We start from the raw sequence: 15481 nt of genomic DNA, 5'->3' as shown, positions 1-15481 counted from the left end.
GCTCCCAGAGGGTGGCCTGAAGAGCTGACTGAGCCACGGGGTGCTAGTGGGAGAGAAACTGGCAGTCACGTGGTTGTTTTGCCTGTTTTGTCTTTGCTTTAATTTGCTAAACCCCGTTCATGGGACTTTCAACTGCAAACACTCACCCGAGGCTGCGATGCAGGTAGAGGTGCAGATTTGTGGAGTCTGGGAAGAGGCGGTGGAGGAGAACAGACAGTGAGAGGTGATCAGGAGGTCATGACTCTCCAAATCTAAGCAGCCATTTTTCTCCTGGAGAGCCAGCCCCTCCCAGCTGCCTCAAGAGAGCTAATACAGCCATAAACAGCCTACACCTTGAGCTTTACAAAGGAAATAAAGACTGAATAGCCCCACAGAGCCCTCAGGGACTGGTCTGAACAGGGGCCATTCGGTACCAGATAGCGATATAGCACCACCCCCACCTAAAGCCCTGTCAGAAACAGACATACCTCAACATAATAAAAGCCTTATATGACAAACCCTCAGCCAACATCATACTCAATGGACAAAAACTAAAACCATTTCCCCTAAGAACAGGAATAAGACAGGGATGCCCACTTTCACCACTCCTGTTTGACATAGTACTAGAAGTACTATCCATAGTGATCAGACAGGAAGAAGAAATAAAAGGCATCCAAATTGGAAAAGCAGGAGCTATACAGTCATTATTCACAGATGAAATGATATTGTACATAGAAAACCCTAAAGACTCCATCAAATAAACTACTAGACTTAATAAATTAATTCGGTAATGTAGCAGGATACAAAATTAAGACCTAGAAATATATGGCCTTTTTATACACCAATAATGAACTCACAGAAAGAGAAACTAAAAAAACAATCCCATTACCATTCCAACAAAAAAATTAAGATACCTAGGAATAAACTTAACTAAGGAGTTAAACTTAACTTATACTCAGAAATCTACAGGACATTGAAAAAAGAGATAGAGGAAGACATAAACAAGTGGAAGAATATACTATGTTCATGGATTGGTAGAATCAACATCATTAAAATGCCCATACTACCCAAAGCAATCTATAAATTCAATGCACCCCCATTAAGATACCAACGGCATATTTCACAGACCTAGAACAAACTCTCCAAATATGAAATGAAAATAAATAAATAAATAAACCTGGATAGCTGCAGCAATCCTAAAAAAAAAAAGAGGAACAAAATTGGATGGATCTTAACACCAGATATCAAACTGTATTACAAAGCCACTGTCCTCAAAACTGCCTGTTACTGGCACAAGAACAGACATATAGACCAATGGAACAGAACATAGAACCCAAAAATCAACCCAAGCCATTATGTTCAATTAATATTTGACAAAGGAGGCAAGAGCATACAATGGAGTCAAGATAGTCTCTTCAATCTATGATGTTGGGAAAACTGGACAAATACATGCAAAAAAAAAAATGAAACTTACACCATAGACAAAAATAAACTCAAAATGGATAAAGGACTTAATCATATGATGGGAAAACCACAAAAATCTTTAAAGAATCCATAGGCAGCAAAATCTCAGACATATGTCATACCAATATCTTTACCGATACAGCTCCTAGGGCAATGGAAACTAAGGAGAAAATAAACAAATGGGACTATATCAAAATAAAAACTTCTGCACAACAAAAGAAACCATCAAAAAAAAATCAAGAAAGCTCACTGCATGGGAGAACATATTGACTAATGTTATACAGGCAGTCATCGGGTTACATCGGACTCGACATACATTGTTTCATGGTTACGTCGCCATCTCCCACTTATTTATATTAAAAAAATTCCATCATTTCGATGAATGTGCATTATGTGCTTTATGTTTTTTATTATTAATTTACTGCAAGTAAAGGTCAGGAATTTAAATTTCTTTTAAATTTTTTTACTGTTTCACTTCATTACTGCTCTGTATGTGCTCCATGTGAGTGACACAGGTGCTTATGTAGCGGGCTCCCACTTACAGTGAGAATCACGTTATGTCGCTGTAGGAATGGATCTCTGACAGAACCCAGGGACCTGCTGTATCTGATAAGGGTTTAATCTCCAAAATGTATAGGGAACTCATACAACTTAACAAAAGGAAGATAAACAATCCATCAGAAAATGGTCAAAGGACCTAAACAGACACTTTTCGAAAGAGGACATACATAGGCCAAGAGACATATGAAAAGATGCTCAAAGTCACTAATCATCCAAAAGATGCAAATCAAAACAACAATGAAGTACCATCTCACACCTGTCAGAATGGCTATCATCAACAAATCAACAAACGACAAGTTCTGGCGAGGATGTGAGAAAAAGGAACCCTCTTACACTGCTGGTGGGAATGCAAACTGGTGCAGCCACTGTGGAAGACAGTATGGAGTTTCCTCAAAAAATGGAACTCCCATTTGACCCAGTAATCCCACTTCTAGGAATATATCCCAAGAAACCAGAAACACCAATCAGAAAGGATATATGCACCCCTACGTTCATAACAGCACAATTTACAATAGCTAAGATTTGTAAACAGTCCAAGTGCCCATCAGCAGATGAGTGGATTAAAAAACAGTGCTACATCCTCACAATAGAATACTACGCTGCTTTAAAAAGGAGGGAACTCTTACCATTCGCAACAGCATAGGTGGACCTGGACAGCATTATGCTAAGCGAAATAAGCCAGTTGAAGAAAGATAAATATCACTCATTTGTGGAATATAATGAACAACATAAACTGATGAACAAAAATAGGGGCAGAGACATAGAAGCATTGAACAGACCTGTCCAACTTCAGAAGGAAGGCAGGGTAGGTGGGGAGGTCAACCAAAGGACTTTTTTTGCATGCATATAAGCATAAACCATTTGCACAGACACGGGGGGGGCGGTGAGGGCATATGCTGGGGGGTTGGAATGGCTGGGAGAGATCAATAGGGGGAAAAGGAGACATATGTAATACTTTAAACCAGTGGTTCTCAACCTGTGGGTCGCGAATAATGAAAATGCATCCTGCATATCAGATATTTACATTACGATTCATAACAGTAGCAAAATTATAATTATGAAGTAGCAACGAAAATAATTTTATGGTTGGGGGTCACCACAACATGAGTAACTGTATTAAAGGGTCGCGGCATTAGGAGGGCTGAGAACCACTGCTTTAAACAATAAAGAATTTTTTAAAAAGTAAAAAATAAAAATAAAAACACATAGAGAGAGAAATAGAGCCTTTATGCCATTGTCAGGACATCACAAATAAATGAAATAATGTTGTCTGTTATGATGGCTAAATGTTAACCCACTCAATATATTTTGGAAGCGGCAAAATCAAGTTAGGAAAAAAGGGACAATTTACCACATTACACGTAGCACCATATAAATCATCACAGTGAGACATCACTACCATCACCAACAGAACAAAGAAGAATAAGAACTCCTGCAATCAATATTTGGAATTTTGGCAAAAAGGGAAAATTTCTATAGCACATGGCTTCCCGGAACCTTACCTCATCGCCACTCCACCGGCTGGGGAATGAGGGACGGAGCTTCTTGATGCACACAATCTCTCTCATGTCCTCATAAGAGGGGTCACTGGGCACCAGGTCGTGATAGGGAAGCTGGTATTCTTCCACTGCACCTGAAAACACGGTTTTACTATTATACTTTTTTTCTGTGAAATAAAATTCTAACATACAAACTGTTCTCAAAAAAAAGTTCTGTCAGTACTAAAGACAAGCCTGAAAAACAGCAAAATAAATCTCTAAAAAAATGTTCCCAAATGACACTTAATCTAATTTTTAAATGAATGAAAATCCCAATGAAACATATTACTTTAGGTCTTCAATCCTTTTCTTCTAAGTTCCAAAAGCTAAGTAAAATAAGCACCTCAAATTTACTTCCAATTTTACAAAGGCTCTTGTATGCCAAAAATTTTTAAAATCTATATTAAATCTCCATGCAAATTTGGCAGACACATTCCAAACTCATACGTATAATATGTGATCATTTCTATTACTGCAATATGAGATTATGAATCTCATAATAAATTTGGCAGTGTATTCTACTTGAATAAAATGTCACATTTACATTTTTTCTGCTTAATCATAAGAATGCATTCTTCCATATTTAAAATTTAGAGAAATGTACACACCTAAAAATGTTAACATTGATCGGCTACCTCCTGGCCTTTACTGGGATCAAGCCTGCAACCTGGACATGTGCCATGACCAGGAAATGAACTAGCAGCTACTTGGTGCATGGGACAACACCCAAGAAACTGAGCCACTCTGGCCAGGGTACCCCAGCTTGTTTTTAAGCTAAGAATCATTTTGCCCATATTCCAAACACAGGCTTTCAAATACAGGCTTCTTGCTGCCCTAATTGCTTTAGATTTCCAGGGAAACATAATTTGAAAAGTAATCTTATATTATCCTATTCCTTCAACTCCTATAAACCTATCTCTCTATATATAAAAGCCTAAGTGACCATTACGACCGGCTGACCGAACAACCAATCAACTGGTCACTATGATGCGCACTGACCACCAGGGGAAGACGCTCAATGCAGGAGCTGCCCCTGGTTGACAGTGTGCTCCCACAGCCAACCTCCTGAGGCTGGCCAGTCTCCCTCGGTCCCTACCCTCAGCTGGCCAGGTGGTCAGTGTGGTCCCACAGCCAAAACCCTGCAGCTGGCCATCCTCCCATGGTCCCAACCTCTTGAGGGTCCCTCCCCACAGCTAGCTAACCTTCCGTGGTCCCTCCCCGCCGCTGGCCGGCCCTGATCGGGACTGGGCGAGACAGCCCCGATTGGCCCCGATTGCCGGCCAGGCTGAGGGACCCCACCTGTGTATGAATTCATGCACCAGGCCTCTAGTCTTAAATAAGTATAAACATTTTGTTCAAAAACATGCTCACTTCCTCTTTACAAAACAAAATCAAAGCATAGGCAGTTAGTTAATTTATGTTTTTGTTACTCCTTTTCTTCTTCATAATATGTTGGGAGATTTATTCAATATCTGAATCAGAAAAATGTTCTACATTAACTTCCCTTTGGACCAAAAAGAGTTCTCTTACTTCAGAGGGGATGTGCTCTATTTCAACTCAAGCTAATGAGAAGTTCAGAATCTCTAGAGTGATTAGAAGACACTGCACCACTGAAGATGATCTTGCTACAGAAGTATGAATGCCTATTGATTAACTGTCTCTCCTTTATATTTCAATAGGATTCTAAATGTAAGTTAAGGTTCTACCAACCAAAGTGAAAATTTAAAATAACAGCTAACATGTATTGAGTACTATTTATGGGTCAGGCAATATTAATTCTCTTTACAATCACAAAAACCTCACAACCCCCTGAGGTAGTGCAATAATCCATCTCTCTCTTAAGATAAGAAAACTGAAAGAAAGAAAAGTTAGTAAGTTGTCAAAGGTTTCCAGATACAAGTGCCAGACTCGTTAACTGTAGGCTACACTTTCAGAATATTCGGCATGCTCCAGTTTTCATGAAGGTGAGTTTAACTCACCTCCATCAAGAAGAAGAGCAGCAGTACCAGGATTTACTTATCAAGCACAACCATGACTAGAACCATAAACAACATACTTGATACCAAAGAGCCTCAGACTCAGCTCCTCAACTGAAAGGTGCTGGAATCTACTAAAAGACAAATTATGCCGCAGTAGGCACAATGCTACAAGCAATAATAACACCTCTGAATATTTAAGGATGTTTCCTTAGTTAGCCTTACTAGGGAAACTTTATGTTTGTAAAAAGATTACCATGACCAATAATAATATTCTTATGCTTTAATTTCATTTTGATAAAAACCGATGTTTTCAAATTGCTTTATGAGTAAGTATTGTAGAAAGTTAAGAAGTAGGGCGGGGGGTTAAATAATGGGTGTCCCACCCCACAGTTATGTCTTTTCATCTGAGCAGAGGAAGCCACAGGAAATGGGGCCCTAGAGTTGGGCAGGGGGCCCAGCAGATTGGTAAGAAGAAGATGGAAGGGGTAGAGAAGGAGGTTAACTTGATAAAGCAATGGCTAGAGAAAGAGTTCAAGAGTGAGACAATACATATAATAGAACAGGGTGATCTTCAAAAAGACAGAGGAAGTTGACAATGTGCCTAGAAGAGATGCCTCAGTCATAGGTGGAGAGAAGAATGCAGTCAAAGGTAATTCTATGATGTGAAGTATTATTTCCTAGAAGGATCATGACTGAGTCAACAGAAATAAAGGACAAAATTTGATTTTGTAGACAACTTTGATTTCTGATCAGAAAAAAGGATTTGGCCCTAGCTGGTTTGCTCAGTGGATAGAGCATCAGCCTGCAGACCAAAGGATCCCGGGTTCACTTCCAGTCAAGGGTACATACCTCTGATGCAGGCTCCTCCCGGGCCCGGGCCCGGGTGCATGTGGGAGGCAACCAGTTGATGTGTTTCTCTCACATTGATGTTTCTCTGTATTTCCCTATCTCTTCCACTCTCTCTAAGAAAATCAATGGAAAAATATCCTCGGGTGAGGATTTAAAAAAAGAGAGAGAAAAAAGGAATTGTAGTAGCCCAATGGTACCACTGGTACTTACCTCCTGATACACATCTCCTAGTCACCTCCCAAAGAATGAGCCCAAAGCTGTACATATCGGCCATGATGTAAGACTGAAAGTGATTTCTATTCAAGCTTTCATCCAACACTTCTGGAGGCATATAGCGCTTGGTGCCAACACGAGTGTTGGGTGGTATGTCAACTTCATTTGTATCGCTAAGGAAAAGTAAAGCAGAGCACCGTCAGTACTGAAGAGAACCAAGTGTCAAATCAAGGTGATTCCAGAACCAGGGCGTTAGTGGAAGATGGGAAAAGGTATCCCTTCAGGGAAAACCATTTCCTGGAAAAACATTCCTAGCCAAGAGTTATATTAAATATTCACAGGTAAAAACACAATAAAGATGACAATCAGAATACAAGATTGCATTACCACTAGATCAAATATAAACTCTACATAATTGCTAAACGTAAATTAAATGCTTAAAAAATATCTCCCTTTCCTTCATATTTCAATAACTTTCTTCTGAAAAAAATGAATTATGCAATACAAAATTGGATTATTTGAGGCAGTATTTTTTAAGCCAAGTATTATGAAGCTTTTAGATAGCCAAACAAGGAAAATAGGGAAGGGGGACAGAGAACCAACAAAGACTTGTAAATGTTTTACTTTGATAAGCAGGGACCTAAAAAAGCTTTCTACTATGACATTTCATGAATCAAATAGCATATATTTTTAATAAAAGGATGGAAGGAGTAATCTATATATATAAAAGGCTAAGTGAATGCCATCTGACCAACCGGTACCTATGACGCACACTGACCACCATGGGGCAGACGCTCAATGCAGGACTTGGCAGCGGCAGTTCTCGGGTAATGCACCCTGGAATCAGAGAGGAGGGAGCCCGATTCCTTGTGGGGGTCCTCGAGGGGCCCCGCAATTCCTCCTTCGGCAGTGGGTTATGTTGCTGCTGGGCACTGTTGGCCCTGAATCTGGTTTACTTCACACTTGCATTTGCATCCCACACCCTGTATGACAGCAACTTTGCAGAGTTCCCTCTCACACTCTGGGACCCCTTGAGGAATGTCGGAGAGCCGGTTTCTGCCTGATCCCCACAGGCCAGGCTGAGGAACCCTACTAGAGGGACCCTGCTCACTCTGCAGATGCCCTTCGAGCCAAGGTGCCACTCCAGGTGTGGCTGGGGGCCGGGAAGGGACCATGGGAGGTTGGCTCCAGGGCATGTCTGGCCCATCTCTTCCAGTACTGCCCTGCCGGCCACCACCTGGGACCAACTACATTAGTCCCTGCACTGGAGCCAGCTCTGTGAGCCAGAAGACCCTAGCGTGAGTTTTCTTTCTTCTTCTACTCCCCCACCCCCGCACCCATCCCCCCCCACCCCCCCCCCCACACACACACACTCTGCAGACGCCCTTTGAGCTGCGGCAGCACCAGGAATTCTAATCAATTTGCTTTCAAGGTTCACAAATCTGTGCACCAGGCCACTAGTTGAATATATCTTTATCTTTATGAAAATTTCACATGACCCACTTGTAATTCCTCCTATAGACTGGAAGGACATTTGTGATGAATGGACCCTAGTCTGCAGGCTGGGCCTGCAGAACCACTGCCTCCGTGCCGGGAGCTGGCGCCCCAGTGCTGCACCCATGTTTCAAAGTGGTTGAACTACCACTGCCTGACAGGTTGATGATTAAAGGAGACATGTAACACTGCCGCCAGCACAGGAGTATGCACATAGTAGGTTTAACAAGAACTACCTCAATAAAAATGAATAGGACTAGGAAGAAGAGCAATAAACCCTAGTGCTGATGGGTGAAGAAACTATAAAACAGAAAAGGTACAAAAATTCATTAAATTGAAGTTTGGGGAACATCTTTGATAAACGTGCCTATCTCCTGATTCCCAAGAAAGTGTTTGTTTGGTTTTTTTATTTTTATTTTTATTTTCATCACACTCCATTGACTCTCAAGCATTGACATGTTATTTCTCCTCAACACTGAAGAGTTAGAAATATGGAACATCACCTTTGTCTTGCTGAGTCACAGGCAATACCAGGCTTTCCAAAACACTAGTGCCTTTTGTTGGGGGGAGGGGAGCTTCTTGGCTTGATTTTATTGCCTCAGTCTCTGTCTTCTAAACATAAAATATGTAGTGTCACTTAGGAAAATTTAAAGGGTAGCAAATGCCCCTCTGTAGATCTCAAAACTGTTTATAGTTACTAAAAACTTATAAATCCAAAGCTTCTTTCTCTGAACCTTTTAAAATTCACTTCCAGCTAAAATCCTTACTCTAGAGTTACAGCAGCAGACATGGAACAAGTGTACCCATAGGCCCCTTGTGATCTCCCAGGAGCTTTGACTTATGGACTCTATTTTCCTAAATTAAAAGTTAAAGTGTAAATTTATAACACTGAAAAAAAAAACCTAAATAGCTGGTATTGCTTATCATCTGTAAATGTAAGTCTTAGTGTTCTGAATTCTTTTCTGACTAGGAAAAGAAGTTAAAACATAAATTCTTAGTATTTACCCACATGGTATAATAACAAATGTCATTTGTGTACCTAAGTCATAAATGGTGAGGAAGGCAAGTGAGCTGAGAAGAGGTTGAATGATAAACTGGGAAAATATCAGATTTAAAAGATGCTGCAAAAGCTCCACCTGCAATTATAAAGTAAGGTCTCTCCACTGACACCTCTCCTGTGAGCACACAGTAGGTATTTCATTAGTATGCTGTGGTTTGTGTGTGTGTGTGTGTGCTATCCTATCTAATAAAAGACAAAAAGGGTAATTAACCGTACCTCCACTATACTTCCCATTGGCTAATCAGCGAGATATGCAAATTAACTGCCAACAAAAATGGCGGCCGGCAGCCACGCAGCTGAAGTGAGCAGGAGGTTTGCTTGCTCCAGTGACGGAGGAACCCAAGGTTCCCCACCTGCCACGACCCGGCTCTGAGCTCTGAAAGCAACAAAGTTTCAATTATAGAAGCTAAACAAACTCCAGATACCTGCTTTCAGCCAGCCGTGGCCTCAGAGCTGGAGCGAGCAGGATGGCAACAGAGTTTCAATTATAGAAGCCAAACAAACCCCAGATACCTCAGAGCTGGGAGCACCAGTGAAGGCAACAGAGTTTCAATTATAGACAGTAAATAAATCCCAGAATAAAAAAAAAAAGAAAGAAAAATAGGAGAGGCTGGGAGCTTCAGTCACAGGCCAGCCTGAAAACAGCCATCAGCCCCTCATCCAGGCTGGCCAGGCACCTCAGTGGGGACCCCCATCCTGAAGGGGGTGTGGCCAGCTGCAAACCGCCATCAGGCCCTCACCTAGGCTGGCCAGGCACCCCAGCGGGATCCTCACTCTGATCCAGGACACCCTTCAGGGTAAACCAGCCAGCCCCCGCCCATGCACCAGGCCTCTAACCTATATAGTAAAAGGGTAATATGCAAACTGACCCTAACAGCAGAAAGATTGGGAATGACTGGTCACTATGACACACACTGACCACCAGGGGGCAGACGCTCAATGCAGGAGCTGCCCTCTGGTGGTCAGTGCACTCCCACATGGGGGAGCTCTGCTCAGCCACAAGCCAGACTGATGGCTGCCAGTATAGCGGTGGTGGTGGGAGCCTCTCCTGCCTCCTTAGCAGCGCTAAGGATGTCCGACTGCAGCTTAGGTCTACTCCCCGCTGGCAAGTGGACATCTCCCAAGGGCTGCCGGATTGCCAGAGGGATGTCTGATTGCCAGCTTAGGCCCAATCCCCCGGGGGAGCAGGCCTAAATCAGCAGGTGGTCATCCCCCAAAGGGTCCCAGACTGCGAGAGCGCACAGGCCAGGCTAAGGGATCCCCCCCCACCGAGTGCACAAATTTTTGTGCACCGGGCCTCTAGTAATTTATAATTATGAATCATTAGAGGAAGACAGTAGTGACACCTGCTACAGAATTCTGAGTTCTATGCAGAGAAACAAACCTGAGGGTTTGCAGATGGAAAGACAGCAAAGAGCCTAAATTACGTTCCAGAACATTACTGCGAAAGGAAACCAAGAACCATCTTAGCACAGGCCCCACAGGAGTGCATTCAGGTCAAAGATATACTCTGACCATAGCTGATAAAGATTTTAGGCAACTCCTTTCCATTCTTACTCTTAGCTCCTTAATGCATTATTTGTTTTTAAGAGGTCAGGAAGAGCTAATGGAATGTGTGACATTGAAACATCAATGGGAAACTGAAAGTTAGTTGTTATCTTATAAAAGAGTCAAGATTTGTGATGGCCAGACTTATAGTTCACCTCTAAGCTCTTAAACCTTCAAACTCTGAAGAACATACAGTCAAGGATTTTGTATCCCCATCAAATCCTCCAAAACCAGTTCCTACGCAGACTAGGAATTCTGGGCACGACTGTCCTTCGTCCACCTTGGTGATTTTCCACCCTAGGTGATTTTCCTCATGGTACCCGAATAAATATGCTCACTTGTAGTATCTGTACAAATATCTGTCTTCTGCCTAAGACTGTAGACTTCTCTCAGCCCTGACTATCTGTCACAACCAGGTGGTCTGTCCCTAAAGAGGAGAGCACTGATCCATCTCCACTCACAGCCTGCGCTGAACCAGGCAGGCAAATTATATGCTTTAAATGAAAGAAGAAAGAGGACTGTTTACAGTAAAGTTCACTTTGGATAATTTAAGGATAAATGTAAAAATCTCTATTATGTATAGATCATAAAATGAGATATTACTGATAATCAGAGGACAAATAGAATTTTGTTAAGCCAATTAATTTGCAAATGATTACTATTAACCTAAAGGCAAACGCCTTTAGCACTACACTGAAACAACAACCATGATAATTGTAAGTAATTCACATCTGATATTATAAAACATCAGATCCTCCAAAACATAGAGCTCTGCCTTTTCCCTCAGGAGGGTTTCTGTACTTGAAAGTAATTACCCTGCATCTCTCTCCTGGGTTTTCAGAAACATGATCTTACCTGTCCTAAATAAGGACAGAGAAAAACTGAGCTTGGTAATCTTCAAGGCCACAAACAGAAATTAAACTCACTGAACACTGGGGCACCAAAAAGAAAGGGAGAAAGAGAGATGGCAAGTAGAGTGGAATGATGCAGAGTATGCAAGGATGGGGTAGGGAGTAACTGGAGGAGGGCCCAAGAGCAAAGAAGGAAGCAGAAAAGGCAGAAAAAGTCAGGGCACCTTCAGCGTCCCACCCCCTCCTTTTCCATTGAGGGATGGGGAGGGGTGAGAAACAAGGTTGGCAAGAAGAGATGGACACTCACAAGGGAGCAGAGTCAGAGAAAACGGCTCCAAACCCACAACATAACCCTATGTATTGGAGTGGCTGCACACACATGGAGTCAATTTTTAAAATCATATACAGGAAAGATAAATACCAACTTCAGATACTGATTACCTCTGCCAGGGATAAAGGGGAATAAAGTAGGGAAGAGAATGCAACAGGGCTATCTTCAACACTGTATTTGTTTTAAAAAGAAAGACCAGATAAAATAAGGCAAATTGGTAACATCTGGTGACCTTAAATTTTTATATGAGCCCTGGCCAGTGTTTCCCAATGGTTAGAGCATTGACCCACGCACTGCAGGGTTGTGGGCTTGATTTCCTGTCAAGGGCACTTACCTGGGCTGCAGGCCTAATCCCCAGCCCCAGTCAGGGAGTGTGATGGAGGCAACCAATTGATGTCTCTGTCTGTCTGTCTGTCTATCTATCTATCTATCTATCTATCTAATCTCTCTTTCTCCCCCTCTCCCTTACAATCTCTCTGAAAATCAATGGAAAAAATATACCCGGGTGAGGATTTATAACAAAAAAAAAAATTATTGCATAAATGTTTCATTATTTTTTTCAACTTTTTTATGTTTAAAATACAGGGTGGGGCAAAAGTAGGGTTACACTTGTTCCTATGGAAAAAAATACAATAATCCTATCTAATAAAAGAGAAACATGGTAATTAGTGTATGACCGCTACCCTTCCCATTGGCTAATCAGGGTGATATGCAAATTAACTGCCAGCCAAGATGGCAGCCAGCAGCCAGGCAGCTTGAAACTAGCATGAGGCTTGCTTGCTTCAGTGACGGAGGAAACCAACGTTCCCCACCTGCCTTGCCGGCCTCTGAGCCTGCAGTTTGAAACATTGTAACAAATATAGAAGCTAAACAAAACCCCAGAAACCTGCTTTCAGCGAGCCAGGATCTCAGAGCTGGAGTTATACATTGTTTCGATTATAGAACCCAAACAAACCAGATACCTGTTTTCAGCAGCGGAGGCCTAAGAGCCGGAGCCTCAGAGCTAAAGCTGGCCCAGAATAAAAAAAAAAAACAACAGAAAAAAAGGAGCGGTTGGGAGCTTCAGTCACCCGCCAGCCTGAAAACAGCCCTCAGCCCCTCACCCAGACTGGCCAGGCACTCCAGTGGGGACCCCCACCCTGAAGGGTGTGTGACCAGCTGCAAACAGCCATCATCCCCTCACCCAGGCTGGCCAGGCACCCCAGTGGGGACCCCCACCCTGATCCAGGACACCCTTCAGGGCAAACCAGCCGGCCCCACCCATGCACCAGGCCTCTATCCTATATAGTAAAAGGGTAATATGCCTCCTAGCACCGGGATCAGCGGAGCTGAGAGGCCTCCCGGCACCGGGATCAGCGTGGCAGGAGGCAACGCCCAAACCCCCTGATCGCCCTGCGGCTCTGTGTGTGACAGGGGGTGGGGCCACAACCTCCCTATCAGCCCTGCTCTGTGTGTGACAGGGTGCGGCGCCCCAACTCCCCCCCGCCCCCCACGGGTCCTGCTCTGTGTGTGACGGGGTAGAGCCATAACCTCCCCATCAGCCCTGCCCTGAGTGTGACAGTGGCGGCACCCCAACACCATGATCGGCCCTGCTCTGTGGGTGATAGAGGGTTGCGCCCCAACCGCCCCCCACGGGACCTGGTCTGTGTGTGACAGGGTAGAGCCATAACCTCCCCATCGGCCCTGCCCTGAGTGTGACAGGGTGTGGCACCCCAACCCCCTGATCCGCCCTGCTGTGTGTGTGACCGGGGGCGGTGCCCAAACTCCCCTATTGGCCCTACTCTGTGAGTGGCGGGGGGAGCGCCCCAACCCCCTGATCGGCCCTGCTCTGTGCATGACAGGGGTAGCTCCCCAACCTCCTGATGGGCCCTGCTCTGTGCATGACAGAGGGGAGCTCCCCAACCCCCTGATCAACCCTGCTCTGTGCGAGACAGGGTATGGAGCCCCAACCCCCCTGATAGGCCCTGCTCTGTGCGTGACAGGGGGTGGTGCCACAACCTCCCCATCGACCCTACCTTGAGTGTGACAGGGGGCGGTGCCCCAACCCCCCAATCAGCCCTGCTCTGAGCCCGACCAGGGGCTGCACCTAGGGATTGGGCCTGCCCTCTGCCACCCGGGAGCAGGCCTAAGCCAGCAGGTCGTTATCTCCCGAGGGGTCCCAGAATGTGAGAGGGCACAGGCCGGGCTGAGGGACACCCCTTTCCCCGAGTGCACAAATTTTTGTGCACCGGGCCTCTAGTTAATAAATAATAACACAAGAATTAACTGTTTTCCATACTCACAACTGTAAACCTACTTTTGCTCCTCTCCACCCCTATAAACTAGAATTAGATATATTTTAATTAAAAAGAACTCAGGAGGATCAAGAACAAGAAAGACATACGTTTCAATGATGAAGGCATAGGTTAGAGGCAGAAGGCTCTAACCATCAAAAACTGTCTCAATAAACAACAAAATTACAGGAAAAAAAAGTTTCTACCAGAAAGAACTGAAAATATCCCAACAAAATCATGGGCACTGCATTCACTATACAGAAAACTTCTTCTCACTTTTCATGATTGAAGAATTGGGTTCCAGAATTACAGGGTCATTGTTCCCCATTTGTGATTTTATAATTAACTAGATTTTATAATTAACGGATTAGTGCACTGGGGGGGAGGGGTCCCTCAGCCCAGCCTGTGCCCTCTCACAATTCAGAACCCTTCAGGGGATGTCCACCTGCCAGGGGTTGGGCCTAAGCCGGCAGTCAGATGTCCCTCTCGCAGTCCAGGGCTCTCACAGTCCAGGACCCCTCCCTCCTTACTGCCTGCCTGCAGCAGAGGTGGGAGAGGCTCCTGCCACCTTTGCTGCACTCGCCAGCCATGAGGCCGGCTTCTGGCTGAGTGGCGCTCCCCTTGTGGGAGCACACTGACCACCAGGAGGCAGCTCCTGCGTTAAGCATCTGCCTCCTGGTGGTCAATGCGCATCATAGTGACCAGTAGTTCTGCTGTTCGGTCTATTTACATATTAGGGTTTTATTATATAGGATGCCACCATCAGATCCACCACAGCCTTTGTCCCTGTTAATGTGAGTACTGGTGTGATACAGACTTAAGTAGAATTGGAAGAGAATAAAATTATAACTTAAACAAAATAAAATAAATTAAGGGATGTCAAGTAGATTACTCTCAAGGAAAAAACTTCCTTTGTTTTGAAATCACACTTTTCACTTTAATGGGTGTTTTTCTTTATGAACTTTAGGGAAAGTAGAGCTGGGGCAGGATAAAATAAAAATACCTAAAGTTTTCTGAGAAATAAATAAACAGTAACTTGGGAGGTTGGAGGCAATGAGCAAGTCAGCTAGGGAGAAGAGGGGTCTCCCCTCTGCCCTAGGGTCATGAGAAGATGTTAACCCCTGTAAGAAAAAAATCAGGAAAAATATTCTGATAGCATGAATGTTATCACTAAATTTTACACTATACCCTACAAAACATGTACCTTGAGCTGATGGTATTTGGGGAAGAAAAGAACCAGTAGCTACATCATGTAGAAAAGGTACAACATACATGGGAGGGAGAGGGCTGATATGGCAAAGAACTGTGAATGACATGGAGTTCCTTACTATACTAGGTGAG

General features: G+C 43.7%; 1 protein-coding gene across 2 annotated transcripts in view; it reads right to left on the bottom strand.

Moving 5' to 3' along the window:
- The window catches only part of BMPR1B (bone morphogenetic protein receptor type 1B), a 383526-nt gene that overhangs the window by 5427 nt on the left and 362618 nt on the right, over nt 1–15481 (bottom strand). For both annotated transcript variants that reach the window (XM_036340048.1, XM_036340053.1), the window contains exons 11-12: nt 6581–6756; nt 3507–3637 (exon numbers count right to left, since the gene is read on the bottom strand). In XM_036340048.1, the coding sequence (XP_036195941.1) occupies nt 3507–3637; nt 6581–6756 (307 nt within the window). The remainder of the gene's footprint in view (nt 1–3506; nt 3638–6580; nt 6757–15481) is intronic.

Source organism: Myotis myotis, unplaced genomic scaffold (assembly GCF_014108235.1).
Source record: "Myotis myotis isolate mMyoMyo1 unplaced genomic scaffold, mMyoMyo1.p scaffold_m19_p_1, whole genome shotgun sequence".
Classification (NCBI taxonomy): Eukaryota; Metazoa; Chordata; class Mammalia; order Chiroptera; family Vespertilionidae; genus Myotis; species Myotis myotis.
Note: the sequence above shows the minus strand (reverse complement) of the source record. Positions and strands in the feature narration are given on the sequence as shown.